At 38.6% G+C, this 23,527-nt stretch overlaps 1 protein-coding gene across 3 annotated transcripts in view; it reads right to left on the bottom strand.

The window, feature by feature from the left end:
• The window catches only part of LOC105051746 (phosphatidylinositol 4-kinase beta 1), a 33,575-nt gene extending 12,577 nt beyond the window's left edge, over positions 1–20,998 (bottom strand). For 2 of the 3 annotated variants that reach the window (XR_012134468.1, XM_029266658.2), the window contains exons 1-10: positions 18,896–20,998; positions 15,409–15,600; positions 15,265–15,313; positions 7,774–7,906; positions 6,995–7,484; positions 5,978–6,058; positions 5,771–5,893; positions 4,636–4,705; positions 3,144–3,241; positions 2,942–3,046 (exon numbers count right to left, since the gene is read on the bottom strand). Coding sequence is in view for 2 of the 3 variants with exons in the window: in XM_029266658.2 (XP_029122491.1) it covers positions 2,942–3,046; positions 3,144–3,241; positions 4,636–4,705; positions 5,771–5,893; positions 5,978–6,058; positions 6,995–7,484; positions 7,774–7,906; positions 15,265–15,313; positions 15,409–15,600; positions 18,896–20,599 (3,045 nt within the window). In the remaining variant the exon portion in view is untranslated. The remainder of the gene's footprint in view (positions 1–2,941; positions 3,047–3,143; positions 3,242–4,635; positions 4,706–5,770; positions 5,894–5,977; positions 6,059–6,994; positions 7,485–7,773; positions 7,907–15,264; positions 15,314–15,408; positions 15,601–18,895) is intronic. The other variant, XM_010932336.4, reaches the window with a different exon arrangement.
• Positions 20,999–23,527: the final 2,529 nt, after the last annotated feature.

The following is a 23,527-nucleotide window of genomic DNA, read 5'->3' as shown; positions in this document are numbered from 1 at the left end:
AACAAGAGGGAAACGGGTTAATGTGAGAACAACTTCTTCATAACTCTCTTTTTAAAGGTGCCTAATACTCAATAAAAGAGAAACTAAAAGAATTCTCTTATTTTATATTCACAATTCTATAAGGTTGAAATATGTAGAACCTTGTCTATTTTTCCCCCCTTTCCCCTTTAATTTTTCACTCTATTTACAGTTCCAAAACACAATACATACTTTGTGCATTACAACAGTTTATGCAACTAGATGACAAGATGTTTGCCATTCACCATCGTTAGTAGCTGGCACTCAAAAATGATCGATATTCCAGATAAACATGAATAATGTATTATTCTGTAGTATCCATCCTTGACCTATCAAGGCAGGACACCGACAATGGGAGTTATACTACAAAGTAAGCTTATTTTATATTAAAACCTTTCTAGCGTATAAAGGATTCTCATTATGCACTGAAGCTATGATAACCATGACTCTCATTATGCACTGAAGCTATGATAACCATTTTGCATAATTATCACTATGGTTAATGATTCCAAATTCACCATCTTTTGTCATTATCCACCAAAGAAGTTCAACATTCCAAAATTGTAGGCATAGTAAATCACAAGGTTATTAACCTAAAATATTAACGAAAAAGTTTTCAAAGAATTCTTCTATCACAATTTTAGCTTTGCGGATTTCCTGTTCTAGCATCTAATTCTTCATGATCAATGTGATTCTAGTATGTATTTCTCATCCTCTACTCATTTGAGTATGCAACAAAGAGAGCTCAAGAATCAGGAGTTATCAAATAACAAAATCACACACCAAGATGAATGTCAAATATCTATCTTTTTATCTAAAGTTCTTGTGACCACTAATTCTTGAACAAGGATCAACTACATTTTTCTCCAAGTACATCTTTAATCTAATCATATCATCTTTGCTCGACAAGTGTATATATAATTACTTCATTCCAGTTTAATGTCAAGCTCTATGAGATTTTAAACATCCTCATCTGATCTATCTGCTGTATATATTATCTAGGTAGCCTGGGTCTCCCATCATCCAAGTCTCATGTACAAAATAAGCTGGAACTCTCTTGCCCTATAAGATTGTTGTTGTGCTTTCCCTCTGTCATATGAGAATGAGCTAATGTACTCACACAACACTGAATGCCATATTACTATTTTATTTGGTGAAATTATTGTCAATGATCTTTTAAATTCATAATGACATGAAGCCAAAAAATTTAGATCCTTATGATGAATTTCCCTAAATGATTCATTACAAATGATTTATTGGTTCTAAAAATATCTTAATTTTTCTCATATTCTTTTTCATTATTTTCAATTACTTCAAATCTCAATTTTTTCCGATATCACCAAATGCATGTAAGAATATCTTAATACAAATGATTAGATGTTACTCATAAATTTCCTCTAATTACAAAAACTTCATGGTTCCTTGTGGAGAAATTTGGGCATCAGTTCCCATTTAACCATAGAGTTAGGGAGCGGACTACATTTAAGGCAGGGTACACCAAACCGTCCTAAACCAGGCGATTTAAGTTGTACCAAATAGAATGGGTCAAGAACTAAGAGGGTTCGGGCAGCTGGAATGTCGATCCCTTAACCACCCCACCCCCCCCACGCCCCCCCAAAAAAAAAGACTCTGACCCTTCTCTCTCCCTCTCTCTCTCCCCCCCCCCTCCCCTCTCCCTTTCCACCATGATCAAAGCTTCGAAGCTCCACCACATGCATTCACTCAATCGCTTGTCTCACTCCTCTTTGATGTTGACTAATGCCTCGGTAAGCTCCTCTTCCCCCCCACCCTCTCTCTCTCCTCCTCTCTCTCCCTAGTTCGATACACCCCAAATTGACATGGTACATACCAGTACCGAATCAAACTCGTTGCTGGCCGATATAAACCCTAGTACCGATTTGACAGACTTTGATTTAAAATTTCTTGGCCTTGTTGGTTCAGGGGTCTAATTTTCTTTTATTTGCAGTACCTTTTTCTCCTATTACTGGAGTAAAGTAAGCTATCACCTGTAACTTCATTAAATATATTTAAAGCAGTTAAAAGGGATGATGATGTAATAAGTATCTCCCAAAAAATAACAACACATGCCCTAATTTGTTAAAAGCAAAGTAACATGGAAAGCTTCCAAACAGCAAGCAAAATCTATGCAAAAACCTGAACAAGAACATTCCACCGGAAGATTAAACAAGTAACATCATATGCTAACTAATACCTTTCCAATGTACATCTAACTCAAGTCCCTATTAGCTGGATGAAACGCACTAACATATGGTATCAATTTCATAGAGTTTAGGTGAGAAAAGTAGAAAAAGAGTAGGTAGAGGGAACAACTCATAAATTACTCAAAACTCAAAGTGGTGCAGGGAATGGCAGCAATGGAATGAGCAGGAGCATGGTTCAAAATTGCTTCAACAACATGATTCAGTGAGTCCCACTTCTGAAATCCTCATTTATCTTAAACTATATGGTTATACAAACACTTGATTAAAACTAGCCTCAGGAAATCATACAATCTTTGACTAAATCAACCTCCTACACAGAAACAAACTTGCAGGTACAAATGCCACATCATTGACAGCACATGGGTGTATACTTTACAAAAAAGCACCAAATATACACACAACCGGTACACGTCACTTCCACGATGAAAAAATCTTGATCAATAATTTGTCAATTGAATAAATGTTCCATGCTTTAAGGATAGCAGAAGAAAACCCAGCACTCAACTGAGGACAAATTACAAATGATAAAGAATGCCATTGCATTATTGGAAAATTACCAGCTAGTACATGTGTGCTAAATAAGCAACAGATTAGTGAATTATTGCTGACAAATGACAGGTAGATTTAGAAAATGAGCAATACCATAGAAAATGATCAATCAACAAGTCTACTAGAACACAATGTACCACACAGTAGATTACCTGAGCAAGTTTAAAATTTGGTGAATTTTCTTCATATTTGGCTATGAAATAATCACGCAAGCTTGAGATATTAGGAAACCTACTTTTTATGGAATGAATTGAAGCCTACATAAAAGAAGGGAAAAGTAAAATGTTAAGGCAATGATAGACAACAAAATTATAGGAATGAAATTTGTAAGGTTTCAAGGGAAAGAAGGATCACCGTATCAGGAATAGTCTCAATTAGGGCTGCATAAGAAGATGTAACAAGAACCTCATAAGGACGTAACCAAAGTGGTAGGCCAGCTTCTTGGTATATATCTGATAATAGATACATAAGTAAGAAGCCCTCTTAGTAACTAAACAGTAAGTTAAAGAAAAGATTCAGATAAAAGCAGAGCAAGCAAATGATTAGCACACCAGATTGACACTCAGTTTCTATTTATTATTTTTCCACCTCTCAGCTTCCATATTGTTATTGTCTTTTAGACTTGTTAACCTTTTCATGGTCAACTTTCACCATCCTTTCTCCTGGTGAATGAATAAGGCTGCGATACATGGACTTTGTACACCCAAACAAGGAACAATTAAATCAAAAATTAGAATATTAGGATGCTGTATCAACAAAGCATACAATAATGGGGAACCAACTGAGATAGTTTGATAATAAGCAGAAAGCACAATGCAAGCCAAACTTGCACTTGATAAGGACGTATCTCAGATTTTGATCAGAGGTAGGAAAAAAGGATTTGGTCACAGTAAGGACCAAAGGCAACCTAAATGGAGCATTAGTAAAAGGTTTTGCAAAAGCTCATGATCACATGAGAAATTGCAACTATTGCTTACAGAGAAGTGGATAATCACAATTCATAAATCTGACAACAACAGTAAGCCAAGCCTATGCCCCAGTTATAATTACAGTCTGCCTTACAGAAGACAACTAATGAACTAGAAAAGGAACCCAAGGATGGGTGCAAGATCCACACTAATAAAAAAATCCCATATCTCCAGAATATCTTCTACATGTCAATCACAACATTGTACAACTCTGAAAATGTTATGATAACTGCTTCATACAATTCAATTTCCAACTCTATGAACCAACAGAAGATTTGTAGTGAAGAGGACAAAGTGTTGATTAATTTTTTTGCACCACTATTTGCTTTCCGCCACATTTACAAGCAGATAGTTTAGGAAACTAAAAAGGCAGAAACTCATCCCTGGAGAATTTTCCTTTTTATCAAACAAAGAATGTTTGTCCTTTTCAAAACTGAGCCCAAGCCAGAGTATGGATGAACTTGTCTATTTCTTGAGGCAACAGTAGAATGATCAATCTTTTTCTAATCCTAGGCAAAATTATTTCCAACTAAGATCAACTTCATAAATCATAACAACTTCTTACAACCATTCTGAAAGCTGGCAAAATAAACTTTTTTGGAATCAATTTGGAGCAGTAGCATTAGCAATTTAAGATCAGCCAACATTTCTCCCACCACTTTAGTTTCTAACTTTCTATTGCTTCAAGAAAGGCATGGCATGTAAGACATTTTGACATTTGAAAGGTTAAAATTCAGTTTCTTAAAACAGATGCTTAACAAAATCATCAAAATCCATAGATGTTGAACAGTACAAAAACCAATCATATGCAGTTAGCACTTAGCAGCAGCTTAAAATGACTGCTAATAAAGAAAAAATATGACTGTATCGATTACTACCATAGAAATGTGAAACAAGTTGCACAGCCAGATGCTCTTGTCTGCAATCATCACCGCTCTTCACAATCATCTGTTGATTAGAGTGATGAACAAGGAAATGCTTAAGGAAATGTAAATGAATGGCAAAAAATTGATTACATAAGCAAACAAATTTGAGCTAAAACTATCGGCTACCAAAATCTTTTTTTTAAACCAAAGTTTGAAATACTGTAAAATATGCATAATTAGAAATTAGAAGTTCAACACAAGGTATTTAGTTCAACATCACATACCCTAGTAAATTCAGCAGCAAATAAAATACCCAGATTTAATCCTTTACTTCAGCCACTACATTAGGAGTAGATGCTTACAATATGCATAATTGGATATTAAAAGTTCAACACTAGATATTTAGTACAACATCACATACCCTAGTAAATTCAGCAGCAAATAAAATCTCCAAATTTAATCTTTTACTTCAGTCACTACATTAGGAGTAGATGCTTATTGTGAAAAAAAAAGGTTGTAAAAAATCCTCTGCAAAAAGTTGGTTAGGAGACAGAAATGTCTTCAAGACAAGTGACTTGTATGAAATTATAAAGCATATTAACTGTAGAAGCATTGGAGAGGTAGCCTCAAAGAGCCTGTCACTAAGATTTCAAAGGTGAAGTGCAAGAGTTGATGATATAAGTTACTATTCATCCTTCCATCAGTAAATATGTGAAGAAATTTTTATTAAGGTGCCCCTAAATGAGTTGAGCACTGAGTAATGTCCAAGGTTCCTTCAATCTTGCCATCAGATACCAAGCAAATACTTGTCTCATAGAAAAGAAGGGCCAAAACACAAGCCACAGAAAACAAAAACCAGAATGAAGCTTGAGGTCATCACAGCTTGCATGCAATATCATCTAAATGGTCTGTATCAGAATTCCAAAGTTCAAGAGGTGCAGAGCCCAAGTTACATAAGCTGACGAAAGAATCATGATGACATTATATTACATATAGCAACTGAAATTTAAATCCACATGTCCTTGCAGAATTATGAACATGCCTATATAACAGATCCTTAGTTTCTTCTGTCTGTGATCTCATCGGTGTTTTGCCTATTCGCTCAAGATAACTAATGTTCATAGCCATAAGCAAGAAGCTTACTTACAGAACACAAGTCCCAACCAGGTGACTTCCCATGCACGGATGACCTCCGTATCCTTTCTTTCTTTACCTCCCAAAGTTCACCAGACAAAGCATCAGTGGGTTTAGGAATGCAGCCATTCGTGACCTATAAGAAATTTAAACCTCATTATTAACTCCAACCAGCAGGTGCTTCTGAAAAAGATGAAATAGTAGATCCAAAGTCCTTCACCTCCGGTTTTGCATCCTCAGAATCCTGTCCGGCTCCTTTCAAAGGTAGCCCAGGTGGAGCCTGTCCTTTGGCTGCAGCAGCCTAAAGAAGTAGAGACTCAAATAAATCAGCAATGACTTGGGTTTTATACAACTAAATCTGATGACCTGGGTTTCATATCAAAATGCATAACTAAAAACAGAGAGACAGTCCACATGATAAACCAAAATAAACTTTTTGTGAACATCTAGAAAACAGCAATTATGATGACAACCACCAGAACAAAATGAAAAACTGTCTAGAAGATGTTTATAAAACTAAATAAACATCCATAGCAAAGGGAAAGAAAAAGTACTACAGAATGTTAATGAAGCATTTGAAATACTGAAATAAAATGTCATATTGATAGTAATGAAGAATGACCAAAAGTGCAACACCAACCACTAGGAGATATTAAGGACATTTAACTGGTAGCATCCATTACAAAGACCACAACAGGACAACCCTGCACTTCAATGATATTTTATGATACATCTATTTCTGACCTAATGCCAGTTCCAAAACAGCATGGTACAATGAAGATCTCACATTGTGACTTTGAAAAATGACAGTTCCTTGATAATTTAGTTAAAGTATAGCATCTATTACCAATTTTCACAATCCCAGCACTAGATCCTGTATCGGCATTGTGTTGGTAGTGTCCGTACACCTGGTTGGGGTGCCATATTGTTAGCATCAGTACACCCATATGGGAGTTAATTCATGGACCAACACCCAGCACACCCCCCATACCGAGATCAGTTTGGTAATGAGTATGGTATAGTATTATTGCTAAAGGATGGTACACACTGGTACTGTGAACCTTGTCACATACTCATACAGAACTAAGCAGTCTATGAAAGCTGGTAGTGCAAAAATCGTTAAAGATTTTGATTATGAGAGCTGTTTGAGGTACAAAAAGGGAGAAATATCTAGTCCAACTGTCATACTACCAATAATGCAAATATATATAATTACATCTTTCACTTACAGGCCCACCTTTGCTTCCTCTATGGCAATTGTGCTAGGAACACGGCGGTGGTCTTTTCGACGTGTGGGCTCTTGATCATCTACATCTTCCATGTTGACACCAGGAACTGCTGTCAGATTAACATTTACCCATTTCAAGTCGTGACCGCCACTTGATATTAACTCACTAGCTGGATGATCTTGCCCATGTACTGTAGCTTGCTTGATGCTGTGCCAAGAGTCAGGCCCTTCAAGAATCTTTGAGCAGTCTCCAAAGTGAGTCTCAATAGAGAAACTGACATGTACAAATTTTACTTTGGCCTCCCATAACTGAGTCATTGCTTGGTCAATAGCCTGAGAGGTAGACGTCAGCATCCTATCTGTAACATTTTGATGCATGTCATACTGGCTCCATAAAGGATATGCCCATGGAGGAGGCTTTGGCAATTGTGCATCTCCATTTGCTAGAGGAATCCCTCCTTTAGAGAGTTTTTGAGCATCAAATGTCACTTTTGTACGACTGGAAAAGAAATATAAGTGCGTTCATAAAAATGCTGAACAAGACTAAGTATTTAATTGCATTTTTCTTCATCAATCATAGTCGTCAGATGGAAAATAGAGGTAGAAAAAACTTGTATGGCAGGGTAATTTTAACATAAAGCATGTTCAAGTATAACTTAAATTACTTTTTTAAATATAGTAATTTGATTTTGTTATAAAAACACACTATGTCAACTATTGTTTCTTTTTTCTTATTCTTAGAACAAAAGATGTCAACTGGAATGTGTCTTCTATAACATCACATATACCTTGGTACTTCAGCTTTTAAAACCTCGACACATATTAGGTAAGGTGCCTTTTCTCTAGAATTCAGAAGAACAGCCTCATCCTCAGGTATATGAACCACCCTGTACATTCCCTTCCCCATTGGAAAGCAAACTCCTGTCATTACACAGCATGATTAGAACTTGTGGAAAGGTCAATATATTATATTCATATTGAAATGCATAAATAAGAACTAAACAGACAAGAACCTAACATTACAATCATCTAAAGTTGGAAATGGAAGCTAGCCAGCAACAATATCCAGTATTTATCTGTTCTGAAGATTTGAAAATCAGGAAAAAGAAAAAGAAGCATGATATTAAAATATGACATAGCATGCCCTTCATTATTTTCCCTCTTAAGAAGGAAAAAGAAAAACCATATTTTCCAAGCTATGTGATGTAGGACTAATCAGGAATGGCCAACAATGTGTGGAAGGACATGGACAGTTTCAAAAACTAGGCATTTGGTCAAGACTTTTCCCCACTGTCCCATTACAGAAAGCAGCAAAAAAAGGTGTGTTTTGGTGACTATAAAATTCAAGGTCAGAAAATTTCTATTTTAGGTCTTTAGGATTTGCATGAGGTATAGGTCCAAAGGACAAGTTTCTAAAGAATGTTCATCAATTGGTGGTGGTCTCTAGTAATCCTATCATAACAATATGGATCATATATTTTATATCCATAAATATAACAACAGTGAGGCAAGGCCTACATTAATGAAGGAAAATATCAAAGTTAATAGAAGAGAATTGAAGAACAAGTGGAGAAGGGAGAGGTGGACAGAAGAGAGAGATAAGGGTGAACTTTGTTGTGACCAGAGCTGCTCTAATACTGATTGTTGTCACGGTATCATTTGCTCTGGTACCACCTCTTAGGAAGATCTCTCGTACGGGATATGGATCTCCTAAGTCCAGGATCGGTTCCCAAGTTCAGGATCGGAACGCTGGTAACAAAATCGATACAACAAAAAGAAAGAAGAAATAAAATAAGAAACATAATCAAATACATAAATTAAGTCAAGACTTACCTCCACGAGGCATCCAAACTTCACTATGAGGAAAAAAAAATTTATAAGAGGAGATCACACCCTCAATCCTTGTATGCCAATCCCTCTCTCTCAACAAGCACTCCCTCACAAAGCTCTCTCTCTCTAAAAAACCTGTAGCACTGACCGCTGTCTGACAGTCTGTCCGAAGCCCCTGCTTCTGCTCTCTGTCGGCGCCTCTCTGCGGTCTCTGCCTGCTGTTGCCGGGCTACCACACATTCTGCCGACCACACCTCTATCTCGGTTGCTATCGATTGTCCTCTACCACAGGCCATCAGGGCCGTTTTAAAGGCTTCAATCCGAGTCCTAAGCAATGTAGCTCTCTTGACAGGACCCAAACAAGCAACTGAACCATCTGATCAAGCCCACATGCTCCCGCAGCCGTCTGATCGCGCAGAAACACTCTGTGGTCCGTGATTCTCGCCCGTGGGCTGTCGGTCCACATAAACAACCTGTGAGCCACGAGAAACCAAGGAGAAACGATATCTGATCCATGATGGACCACGTGAAATGCGTAGGAAATGCACCTGGTTCATGGTGGACCACGTGAAGGGAAGGGGGGCATGCACTGGGCCGCGCCCGCCCGCGCACTGGCTTGGGCCGGGCCACGCGCCCAGCTGGCCCGCCTGCAGGCCTGTGTGCCTACGGGCCGGGAATGTGGTCCTCCTGGGACACCTGGCCTGCGCTTCTGCGTGGGCTGCTCCATCTTGGGCCTCACTGGTCTGATCTTCGTTGCTATGGGTCAAATTCGAGATGTTTTTCTCAACAATTCTCCACCTCGACTAAACATTCGGCCTCCACCTAACCTTGAGAGCTTTCTAGATGATCTCGTCCTCATACCCTGGGACATACGCCTGCTGATTATGGATGGACAAACATGAGAGTCGAGCCAGACCGCTCGATCCTATCTCCATCATATGCTGTGCTCCGTCTGACCTGAGATCTGCTTAGGATAGCCTCCTATGGCAATAAAAACTTTATCTTGTGACGTCGCCTGTCGTCCTCTCAAGTCTCGTATCTCGTGTCCGATCCACCTGCATCTGAAGCTCCACCTCGCACTAGGCTCCCACTGGCTTCTAAAGCTTCACCTCGTGCTAAGCTTCCTGCCAAGAAGTAATGTCCCCCATACTTTCTTCCCCTCATCACAATCCTAATACTACGCAAGACCTTTAGGATTCCTCCATCAGTTCTTCACCTGTAGCCGGTCGAATCCAGTCTACTCAATGAGATCAAATTTCTTCTGAAACTGGGTATATATCAGACCTCATCCAATTTCTTGACTGTTCCATCATGTACCTTCATGCTGACGGTCTCGATATCCTTGATCGCACAGTTCGATCTATCTGGCAAACGAATAATACCCTCACTGCTCTCTAAGGAGTTAAACAGCTCCTCTCTGCAACACACATGATGCGAATATGCAGAATCCATAATCCACTGATGGAAAGAAGTAGATACCTCGTCTGAGACCATCATCACATCTCAGTCTCATCACTGTCGCTATCTTGGGCTGCCGTCGATGTAGCCTTCATCCGATCTCTGAGCTGCAGACAATCTCTGATACAATGCCCCAACTCATCGCATCAATAACATCTGATCTTGCTCAAATCTCTCGTCTTGGACTTGGACCGCCCACCTCGCGATCTCCTTCCGCTTCATCTTCTGCCACCACCACCTCCAAACACTGTCATAGTCGAGTAGCCACCTAAACTCGAGGCTCGATTCTTCTATCTGAGAATTTCGTTCTGAAAAAGTGCAGAAGTAACCTCCTTTATCTTGATGATGCTCTTTCCCACTAGAAGAACAATCACCAAGGACTCAAAAAAAGAGAGAAGCAATAAAAGCAAGACCAATGCTCTGATCTTCTCCTCAACTTTCTCACCAACGCTGAGGTCGGTGAAGATCTTCTGAAAATTACTAAGATGCTCCTGCACGCTCTGTCCCTCAATCATCCGCAGTTGGTAGAATTGCTTTCAGAGGAAGAAAATATTGGTAAGTGACTTCGTCATGTACATCTCCTCGAGCTTCAACCATATCGCCGTCAAAAAAATCTCGTCAATTACATGAATCACCACATCATCCGTTAAGTACAAGCGGATCGTACTCACCACCTGCATCTATAGCCATCTCCAATCCTTCACCTCCATGGTAGCCGGCTTCTCTTCACATATGAGAGCATCAATCAACCCCTGTTGGATGAGCACATCCTTCACCCTCGCTTGCCATAAGAAGAAATTACTCTTTCCATCAAACTTATTGGTCTCCACCTTGATTGAGCATATCTTCTCCATCTTTTTCGATCTGGATCAACACCATCGAAGTCTGACACTCTCCTACGATCTGGCTTTATCTAGTAATCGGGCTCTAATACCAATTGTTGTGATCAAAGCTGCTCTGATACCGATTGTTGTTGCGATATCACTTGCTCTGGTACTACCTCTTGGGAAGATCTCTCGTACGGAATACGGATCTCCTAAGTTCAAGATCGATTCCTAAGTCCAGGATCGAAACGCCGGTAACGAAGTCAATACAATAAAAAGAAAGAAGAAATGAAATAAAAAACACAATCAAATACGTGGATTAAGCCAAGACTTACCTCTCCAGGACATGCAAGCTTCACTAATGAGAAAAGAAAAAAAATTACAAGAAGAGATTACACCCTCAACCCTCGTACACCAATCTCTTTCGCTCAACAAGCACTCCCTCATAAAGCTCTCTCTAGGAGACCCTCTGTAGCGCTAACCGCTGTCTGACAGTCTGTCCGAAGCCCCTACTTCTGTCTCTATGGGCGCTCTCTGCGGTCTTTGCTTACTATTGCCGAGCTACCACACATTCTGCCGACCACACCTCTGTCTCGACTGCTACTGACTGCCCCCTACCACAGGCCATCAGGGCCGTTTTAAAGGCTTCAATCGGAGTCCTGAGCGATGTAACTCTCCTGACAGGACCCAAACAAGCAACTAAACCATCCGATCAAGCCCACATGCTCTCGTAGTCATTTGATCGTGCAAAAACACTTTATGATCCACGATTCTCTGGTCCACATAAACAACCTGTGAACCACGAGAAAACAAGGAGAAACGATCTCTGGTCCATGATGGACCGCACGAAATGCATGGGAAACATGCCTGGTCCATGGTGGACCACGTGAAGAGAAGGGGGGCGCTGGGCCGCGCCATGCGCCCAGCTGGCCCACCTACAGGCCTGTGCGCCTACGGGCCAGGCCTGTGGTCCTCCTGGGACATCGGCCTGCGCTCCTACGTGGGTTGCTCCATCTTGAGCCTCGCTGGTCTGGTCTTCGCTGCTATGGATCGAATCAAGGCATTTTTCTCAATAAACTTGATCTAAGGAAATCCTTTCTTTTCCTTTCAAAGTAAATCACATAAATTGATTTTCATTAATCTAATGGGATATTTTTCAGTCTATACAAAACTTGATTTACAAATAAGCTAGGACTTGTAACAACCAAATAGCCAATCTCCAAAAACGTCATTAAAAATTCAAAATCCCACGTAATCCTACCCCCCCAAAAAAAAAAGACACCTAAAACAGCAAGACATTCAAAATCCTGTGACTTCATGACTTACCCACCTCAATACGTACCTAAAGAAGACTTTTTCAAACAAACTGTTCTCAATAGGACCCTAACTCTACTTTCAACATGATAAAATTTCTGAAAATTCAAAACTATCTGAACTGATTTATTTTATTTGCCATCATTATGTATCTTATTTCCAGAAAAAATATTCAAGCCCTTATATTTCAGCCAAAACAGGTCAGTTTCTACTAGACTAAGTAATAAAGTTCTGGCCACAAGCAATCCTAGGTTTCAGGTTTCAGGCTTCAGCCCAGACGGACCGCTTATGACCGAAGCTTTCATCAAAGAAGCATGGTAACGTATCTCTCAAACTATGCTTACTACTTCCAGCAAAAGTATTACAGCCTGTAATTTTTGGTCGAAATTAATTGGTTTAGGCGAGAAACAAGATGCAAATTTCTTGCAGTAGCCAATCTTAGGTTTTCAGTTTAGACCAAAGCTGATCAGTTATAATCAAGTTTCAGTGGTCAGCCAGTTCTGTCTTATACTGACTAAAACTGACCATGGATGTCGTATATGTCATGTTGTGGCTTGTTATTGCCCTTCTGGGATTGATTCATCATTCCCTTAATTTAATTAAGTAGTTGGTGTCAATTTGGACTCATTTCTCTTCTTTTCAGTCAGAAGAAGGGATCCTAACTAACAAATAGCACTACTCATCGATGCAATTACTCTTTCAAGTAAATATTTGGACTCCTCCAAGTCTCATCACTTATTCACCAGGAATTAATTGTAGCAACGTGTCAATTAAAATGTAAATATACAAACATATTCCAAGTCCCAAAAAGATCTAAGTACATGAAGAAAACCACTCCAATATGTCTTGCACTCTTGAAAAGAACCAACAGATGGTAGATCCAGCCCCACCCTCATGAGCATGCACTCACAGTCATTTAGTGTGGATTGACAAGATCTAAAGTCGGGTTTGAGAAACCCAAACTCAGATCTTATAAGCAGTTTTGATGAGCTCAAACTTCTCTTATATCATAAAATTTTTGTACCATGTTAATAAATTTACATTTGTTGAAAGTTTAAACCTTAGTGTGTTAGTTCGAAGGACATAGATTGCTGGATTCCTCAGTTTCCCCAATCTTTCAAACAAATAGCCTTCCATAGTCATCTACAAAACTTAGGTTATTTATTTTTTTTAATGAAATCCAGTTTTTCCTTGGGGTCCAAACAAATATGTCTGACTCCCTTATTAGCATCCATGTGTCCTTCATTATATAGTGTGCATATAAATACGTATACATACATGCATGCATGAATGCATATACGAAAAAATATATCTCCATAAATAAATGTCTGTGCAGAATTAGATTAGTCGAAGTTCAAGTGTATTGAGCCCTTGATAGACTCAGTGCAAAGTGAGTCTTCAGTGCTCTGAGATGACAATTGATACCATCGACAATGATTTGCAAAATCTAGCATACCTACAAATCAAAACTAGTACCTTTTGGAAGTCATTCACAAATGCATCAAGTAGCTCAAAAATTAACAATTTAATGGCTGGATATAATGTTTTCACAAAATGTATGGTTCAGAAGCACTCGAACATGCTGACTTTTAGCTGTATAAGCCATAAGACATGTAGAACATAATCAAAAGATTGAATTCAAAATTTACATGACCTATCATTTATTTTAATGCATAGAACGTTTATATGCCCCATTATGCATCCACTTGGTGTATAGGTAAATGACTTCCAAAAAAATCATTTGCATTTGGAGAAATTTTAGATGCTGCATATCAAAAGCGTGAATCATCAAGATGCCCACGGTTGGTTTTGCACCAAGTGCACTAGGGCTTCTACAAACTTGAGTAATATATTCACATCTGGTTGGAATCATGCTAAGTGTTAGATGTTTGGTAAAAGATTTAACAACTCCAATATAATGATGAGCCATTCAAACTGGAAATCTACGCCATTCAAATTAGAAATCTACACCAGAAATCACCTGTTTTGGATGTCTATTAGCTAAGGAACAAGTGCTTATAAAGGAGGGGGGGGGAGAGAGAGAGAGAGACGATTCTAATGACATGATGTTTTGTTATTATCAAAGCATCCCTATTGAGGTCTATTAATGTTTTGAGATGCAAGAATTGTTCGAATTTTCAATCTACTCGATCTATTGTGTGTAGATTGGTCTCTCACCTATGCATAAAGTAGGTGTAAAAATGAAACATTCATACAAATTGTGATCAATGGTAGGAATCTCCAATTTAGGTGGCTCATCATTGATTTTGAATCTTAAAATCTCTCTAAAGATTTAGAATGACATCTATATATGCATGTACGTCTGCATCCATAAATGTGTGCTCCACATGTTCACAAATATTTGCATGTTCATACGTACATATGGAATTACGTATGCATACATATAAGCTATATATGTGTGCATATTGATCTAGTAAAATGCATCTAATGTGTGTGTATGTATCATTGTATATCCTTGAATATCTGAATGGATAATAGTTTAGGTGAGGGTTGCCTAGTTATCTAGAGACCTAAATGTTGCCCAACTGGTCACCTAGGTGAAGTTGATGTGAGGCATCTTTTTTTTATTGATATTAGGAGGGTTTAGTCCCCACTTTCTACCCTATACCAACTCCACCCTTTGAGGGCTGATTCCCCAACCCAAGTGGCAAGGGTGATACCATCCAAGCAAGTGCTCCATAGTAAGTTGATGTTTCACATGATTTTTGTAATGCTTTGTATAATTAAAAAGATCACATTGATATAATTAAAAGGGCCCACATGCAAGCACCACACTAGGAGATAGTCGACAATAATAATGTCAAAAGCAACAGTAGGATCTCATATAAATACCTCCATTTTTTTGAGCAGCAGAAAGATGTGAATTGATCTCCACGAGAGACTAACAGCACAAGAACCAAAGGAAAACAAACTAAGAGACATTTAGAAATGAAGAAAAAAACAAAACAAGATATCACTAGATAAGTTTAGGCAAACCTCTCGAAGAGCAGTTTTACGATCCTCAATAGGAAAAATGTCCACCAGGCCATATGATGTATCACACAGTGATTGAACAAATTCCAACGAAGCATGATAGGAACCTTTGCGAATTTCTGCCATCGTATTATTTGGTAGAGGTGGCTTTCCATGTTTTTCATTCCGTTGTCTTGGTGAGCCGGGACACTTCCGCTGAGCACAAAGTGATCAGTAGGTAAACACACATATAGATTAAAACATGCGCCCAAGGGATAACAAGACATCAGCATAATCTGTTTACAATGGGGCCATATATTTCCAAAGCAGGCAATGACGTCATAGTACCATAGTAGTATGGCTCTGTGACAGAATGTTCTGACAAGCATGACAGTTAAGGAACATAAAATCACAAAATGAACATTATTCTTTGGATTATTTAACAGCCAATTACATGGTAGAAGAATTCTTCTGTAATAAAAACTTTAGATTAGAATTAGAAAAAATAATAATAAAACCAAAAAGCTTCTTTTGCAAACCAAAAATCATTAACATTTAAATTGAACTTGCCAACATGTTTGCCATCTGGTATGTGATTGCCTCAGACTCCTCTAACATTAATAAGCTATCACATCAAAGGCTCTTTTTATGGTAAACAGGCTAATCAAAATCTTGTAAAGGACAACAGCTAAAAGCTGTGAAGAACTAATGACTTACTGCACTAAAGGGAAGGTATGAGTACCTGAAAGCCATCAGATTTTAGCTCATTTATTTACATACAATCAGGAAAAGAAAAAAGGAAAAAAGGTAATATACACCTTCTAAAACAGCCTACATAAATTTAAAAAAAAAAAATATTACAGGGTTAATGGATTATCTCCAGTATGTGATGACCCGATTTTCATAGAGTTGAGATTCTCTAAAGCAGGCAATCTCTTTTTTGTCTTTGACTGCATTTGTGTAATTGAACAAGTTTAGTCAGCACATCACACATATAAAATTAAGAAATTGTGCAAAATATAGATCATTAAATACCAAAAAGTCAAGCATTTCCAAGTGCATGATTAAAAATCATCAATTAAACAAGGAGTGACAGCATGGTTGTCCAGTTAATGTTCAGGGTGAGAAACATCTGATCCTGCAAAATGCTAATAAGGTTGTTCCTGACACATATAAAATAGATCCTTTTTATAACATATGGATTGCCCCAATATTAAGAGATTAGTACCTTCAATATCTTATCGGTGTTCCAAACAAAATGAAATGTTGATAAATGCCTTCAAGGTTATAAAGATTAGAAGATGTATCTGCTCATGTGTTGCCTTATGAACCTTATATTCTATATATTTGTTCTTAAGATAATATGAATTTGCAATTTTTACAAAAGAACTGCTAACCATATAATCGTTCATGTAGTTACTACAATTTTCTATGATGAGTTCCTAGGGAAATGCCGCTTTTCTCCCCTCAAGCCTCTCTAGACCATAACATTTGTCGGATCAAAATGGAGAACTATTTCTCATAAAATACCTTGTTCTAGTAGAGCAAGAAGAAAATTTTATTCATGCACAAAGAACAAAAGAAAAGCCACAAATCATCTGGGTGAACAAGAATCAATGGCCCACATAAACAGTTCAAGGAAGTGATCCTTACAGAGGCATCATATACAACATGTCAATTTCACAAAGAAATGGATTCACCATCTACAAAGGTGCAAGGAAGAAGAAATGCTTCCAATATATTCACTAATTTGCACAAAAGATCATGATATATCTTCTATTTCCATCTATCTTGATCTCTCGCTAAATGTCAAATGTAGATTTTAGATTCAAAGAAACACAGAAAAAGCTAACAGTGATGGGAATATGTAATGGGTTAGAACCATGCTAAATGCACAATCTCAGGAACACATAACAATTAATTAAGGAAAGGAGCGAATGGTCAATATACTCATCCACTTCCACGTCAGGTAAGGTACAAAATAAAAAATATGTGGAGTTTCAGTTTAAAAGATATCAGCAGGATTCAGAAGGGAAGCATAACAAGGATTCTCTTGCAGGAAAAGGGATTTTTCATAGATTCCTCAAGCCATCAAACTCCTATGCACTCTGAGGATCATCATCTTGTAGCTTCATAACAATTAGTCAAAGGATTTAGCATACGAATTTGATTTGTAATGAACCTCTCTTGGAAAGAGAATCATTGATAACTGATGTTCAGTACACAACAGCAACAATTTCCAGTTTTTGTAAACGATTATCAAATTACGAACTTCAAAAATCCAAGGGAACAGCAGGAAAACTAATTATTTATTTAGTGAATCTTATGATCTTATTGAACAATAACAATAGTACTATTTTTACAATACTATTAATGAACGGCTCTTTCATTCAACATTGGAACCAGATTCGCTTTTATGTGGAAATCCAGAAAACAAATCTACCTTACTGTCAAGGATTTTGGGTGACCCAAAATTTTCAGCTGGCATTGTATTCAGAGAGAAGATTAAGAAGGGACAGTAATTGTCAGTTGAGAAGAAATGAGCTAAAATGAAGGCAGGTAAACACAAAATAACGAGTTTTGTAAAAGCTACAGGTACAGCTAGTACTTTTTTGGAAAATTATATTAATGGAAACCAGAATAGTTATTATGTTCACTTCTCTGTTTTGTTTATTTTCATGCACCCTGGCATGCTAATATTTTTTTTGCTAACAGGAAGGGTAGATACAATTTTCTTATACAACAAGACAGCAATCTTACAGTCTACATAATTGCAACAAATATCATCATAAGTTACATTCCAGCTACTTCATAGAGTGGCTCATTTACTGGTTGGGGAAAGCAAGACATTGAAAACCTCAAATCATCAACTTCAACTGACCTGATTAAATATTTTGCAAGTGGTGGGCACAGAGTTGACGGTTTACACACACACACACACACACACAGAGAGAGAGAGAGAGAGAGAGAGAGAGAGAGAGAGAGTTTCTGACTTATCAAGTAGGACTTTACCCACAACATCGGCACCATACTCAACCTTTATTGCATTCTCCAGAATCTTTCTAGTCAACAACCAAAGTGCGAGCACATCATTTATTAGTGTCATAAAAGTATAGGTGCACTTTTTATTCCAGATTCCTCAAAGAAGCAACTATTTTTTTGGTTTCCATGAGGCTTTCTTCACTTGTAAGGAGATGGCAATAATTATAATAAATAGATTTATAAAAAGGACAGTAAAAAGCTTCATCTCCGTTTGTCAAGAGGTTGAGGATAGAATGCAACAACAATGGTTACTTAAAATTCAATGAGAAGAAATTATCTGATGAAGCCACTATATGGTAGATTAGTCAAATTAATAACCAAGCATCCAGAAGGCTCTGGCAAAGCAATCAATGTGTGCACAAAAAAGATAAAAAGAAAAAAAAAACACTGAATTTTAACAAGAAAGCAGCACATGAAAAGTGGCGGGATACAGAGACTTAATGTCATTGAAAGCAAGACTCACGGTTACCTCTTTGTGTATCTTTGAACCCAAAAGTTCAGAATCTTCTACAGACCGGTCTTTATCCCGGAAAAGCCGCCGGAAGAAGTTCTCTGTCCCTGGGCTGCTCTCCAGCGAACCATTGGAAAGACCATTCGCATTGGTACCCCCTGTCTTAACATCTTCGGGGTGCACCCTAAACAACCTACGAAATGACAAAAATTCTGAAGTCTCCTCTTCCTCAAAACACGCATTTTGACAATTGTCTTCCTCGTTCCCATCATGCCCTTCATTTTTCTTCTCCTCATGCTTGTCCTTAAAAAACCTGCGGAAGAAGCCATCTTTTTCACTTTCCTCGATGCTCCCATTACCCTTCTCCTCTTCATTCTTATCATGCTCAACGACTTTCTTTTCTTCATGTTTGTCCTTAAAAAGCCTATGGAAGAAATTGTCATCCTCAACACTACTGCTGAATTTGTCTTCCTGCTCATTCTTATCAGGCCTGCCATTCTTTTTCTCTTCATTCTTGTCTTTAAAAAGTCTGCGGAAAAAAGTTTCCTTCTCATCCTCCTTAATACTCTCATTGCCTTTATCTTTCTTCCCGTTCCCATTTTGCCCACCATCTTTTTTGTCTTCAGTCTTGTCTTTGAGAAGCCTGCGGAAAAAACCATCTTTATCATCTTCCTCGAGACTCCTCCTTACCGAATCCTCCTCATTTCCATCATGCCGGACATCTTTTTTCTCTTCATTTTTCTCCTTGAAAATCCTTCGAAAAAAACTGTCCTTCTCATCCTCTTCCCCCAATTTTTCATCTTTATCTCGAAACAATCTCTTGACAAAGCTTTCTGAAATTGCAGTCAGCTCCACATCTTCATCCTTGTTAATGCTGAGCAGTCTCCGAAAGAACCCGTCCTTGTCTGAATCCTCCTCCTCCTTATCCTTGCTGTCTCTGAGCAGCCTCCGAAAGAACCCATCCTTATCTGACTCCTCCGCCTCCTTCTCCATGGACTTCCTGAAGAACAACGCATCCCGTACTTTTGGTCCAGGGATCAGCTTCTTCAACAGCTTATTTTCCTCGGAAGAGGTCAAAGCCTTGCTGTTCTCATCCCCACTGCTATTGTTCTTGCTGTTCTCCTCGATCGGAGAGCTGGACCCCAAAGCCGGGGACGAGGCCAGAGACAGCAGCCGCTGCTTGGACGAGAGTATCCTATTCAGAACCGGGTTGCCTTTGGGGCTTGAGGGGGCGCCGGCGGAGGCCGGGGGCACGCGGACCAGCGGTGGCCACTCTCCCATCAGGGTGGCGGCGATCTGGCACTTCTCCTGGAGCCGGCTGATTCCGTCGTTGTCCTCGGAGTCCTCGACCTCGGCCATTAAAAACCAATGCACCTTGAGAGCGATCCGGAGGGATTTCGAGCACGTATCGATAACGAACCTGTCGAGCGAGGGGCTCGGCTTGTGGATGAGCATGTAGCAGATCTGGAAGAGGTAGCTCTCGATGCCGGCGAGCGGCAGCGTGTACATCCGATTGCAGAGGTAGTCGCGTACCCCCGAGTGGTCATGCTTGTAGAGGTAGCTCACCGCGATCCACTCGCAGAAGAAGGCCGAGTCGAAGAACCGGATCAGCCACCCATTCTCCCCGCTGCCCTCACCGCCGGCGACGATGGGGCTCGTCCGGATGATCTCGCGGGGGGAGTCGTCGAGCAAGAAGCGGTTCAATCCCAGCAGCCGCACCATGATCAATCTCCCATCCCCCGCAGCTCCCCTCACCCAATCCAAAGACTAATAGAACACCTCCAATTCAAACAAAACCGAGAACAAAGCAATCCAAGATTCCGAACCCTAAACAACAAAATCCTCTCCACGAACCCTCTCAAATCCTTGAAGCCGACAAGAAACCCTAATTAAGGTCTGAATTGGGGATTAGGTTTCTCCAAACGGACGAAAGGGTTTCAATGGCTTCGAAACAAGAAAAAATAATTCGAAGCAAACAATTTGAAACCAAAGGAGGGAGGGAGAGACGGAGATATTCTTGGATTTCGAGGCGGCGGCGAGAAGAGAGAAGTGGAGAAAACTCTCCTCTTCGATGAGGGCTTGTGGAGGGGCTTTTAAAATTTTTTTTCCCCCGAATTCTTGCTTTGTTTTATTCATTTATTCATTTTTATTTTATTCTCCGCCATCATCGCCGTCGGCGTGAGAGGGAAAGAGCGAAGGAGGGCGTGATGAGGTGCGGCTTGCTCCGAAGCAGATAAAAGGAAACCTTCGACTTCCCGTCAGCACCACCCACGTGGACCTCATCATCGTGTATCAGAACGCTTCCCGGCTTGTAATTGCGAATTTGAAAGTCAAGTCGGAACGCATTGCCGCACTGGATCCAACAGCGCCCTCTTTTTTTGTTTTTCCCCAACGCAACGGGTTAAATTTCAACCGGCATCGGTACATTCGTGGCCGTTAAAAATAAGATCGATGTGTAGATGTTGTGATGTGCAGAATGGAACCGTTGGATCGAAATCCGACGGGTACTGTGTGTTAATGGTACACCGTGATCTACTGCATACGTCCACGGATTTTGGAGGGTGGGGTACCCCCGAGGGTAGATGGGAACGTTTGTTTTGGCGTCTGGTGGAACTCAAGAGGGCATTTCTTGCATTGGGGGGCACATTTGCTTGAAAGGAAACATGATGTGGGGTCCCGGGGTTGTCACGGTTGGTGCCAACCAGCGGCATGGTTGGGCAGTAAGTCTTGTGTCTTTTCACCCATATTTGGACCACTCGACTGGCCAGGTACAAGGAGAGGTTGGTACCAATGGTTGTTGCTGTGTAGGATTGCAAAATTGTAGCAAGGAATTCAGCTAAATAAAGAAAAAGATCATGTCTTGGGGCTTTTTGATTGGCGAAGACCAAGCAAAAAATTGTTTTAAAGCCCGAATCATTCATTAAATCGAAAAAGAGACTCAGATTAATTGAAAGTAAACCTTGATATCATGATAGCGTAATCATTAAATATTTATATATAATATTTTAGATATGCTAGTAAACTCCGTAAAAGTTGGGAGTCCAATTGATCTCGATAAGTAATCCCAAAATTTCTACATTTCTGTTTCTAAAATCACAAGTAACACAGTAGTAGCATGCCACCACTAGAATTTGAGCCCTAAATGTCTCAAGGGCTTGCCAACCATTAGACTGAAGTCCTGTTGGCAACTATATTCATGAAAACATGACATGAGAAGGCTTGGAGGAGAATCATGTAGTTATTGCATCCTCGATGTCTAAGGAAAAGTAGTGATACAAATGGCTTAGTCCGTGAAACCCTTTTAAATTGCTCAGACCAGATTTTCGAGCTAGCCTCATGGATAATTTTACAATCTCTTTATCGAAGCTTAGATCATTCGCACCCCTATTGAAAACCATCGAGCAATTTTCTCGATATGCCATATCATTCTTTGTTTCCTTATTATGTGGATACAAATAGTAGAGCATGATGTTTTAAGAATTTTTATGCTTACACGCGGATAATGTTAATTTCTTGTAAGAATCTAGAATTTACAAAAAACAGACTAACTAGGGCTTTTAGGTAGTCGGTGTGAAATGGTATCGGAACAATTAATCATAGAATTATTGTATATGATTCTGTTGCCATGACATGATGATAAAATCATGAAAATAAAAAATAATTTTTTTATTATTAATTTATTTTTTAAATAATTTTTGTTAACTGTTGTGCCACCATGCATGTCATGGCATGTAATAATGTTACTATTATGCTCCAAATATGTTAACATATATATATATATATAATAATATAAAATATATATAAATATATATATATATATATAATGAAAATACTTTGAGGTGCCCACTATGCATACACGATAAATTTATCAAGCCAACAACCATTAACTTGGCAACCCAGCAATCAATGGTGAGAGAATTATTTGCGTTTACGTAACAGAGCTACATAGCATTATTCTTCTTGGAATTTTATGTCCAAAATATTATGTCAATTAACATCGTGAAGCAATGTTAGCACCATAAGAGTGTCGAAGAAACTAGATAGCATCACATTAAAATCCATAGTACTTGCTAGCAACTAAATATTAATTAAAAATTATTTAATATACTAATTAAATTTATTATTCAATCATAAATCTAACATGAATCTATGTGGAAGCATTTAGTATGAGACGATCATTCTAAGATCAAGGATGATATAGATAAGATGATGAAATTATTTTTTTATATATTTGATTGTACCATCATGATCTTACATGGCAACGATCCAAAATCACTCATATTTCTCAAATTACTGTCCAACTCATTGATGGGATGCCTATTTTTGAGGTCGAGAATCCAAAATTATCTCAAGTCGATGATCTTGGATTGAAATTTGAGGACAAAAATATCTTTCTGTTCAATAAATAAAAGATAATTAATATACTATTAATATATTATATCAATATTATATATGATGTTATATTGTATTAATATTATATAAATTATATTATATTTTATATGAATAATAAATATATTTTTATGAAATATATCGGGAATATTTTGGGTATGATATGGTTAGTGATTTTAGATTTATGTGAAATATCAAATACGTTACTTATGGATACTAAGAGATCTTTAATTGCTGGATCATTACCTACCAAATTCATTA

This window comes from Elaeis guineensis, chromosome 9 (assembly GCF_000442705.2).
Source record: "Elaeis guineensis isolate ETL-2024a chromosome 9, EG11, whole genome shotgun sequence".
NCBI lineage: Eukaryota > Viridiplantae > Streptophyta > Magnoliopsida > Arecales > Arecaceae > Elaeis > Elaeis guineensis.
This window is presented reverse-complemented; position numbering and strand designations above follow the sequence as displayed.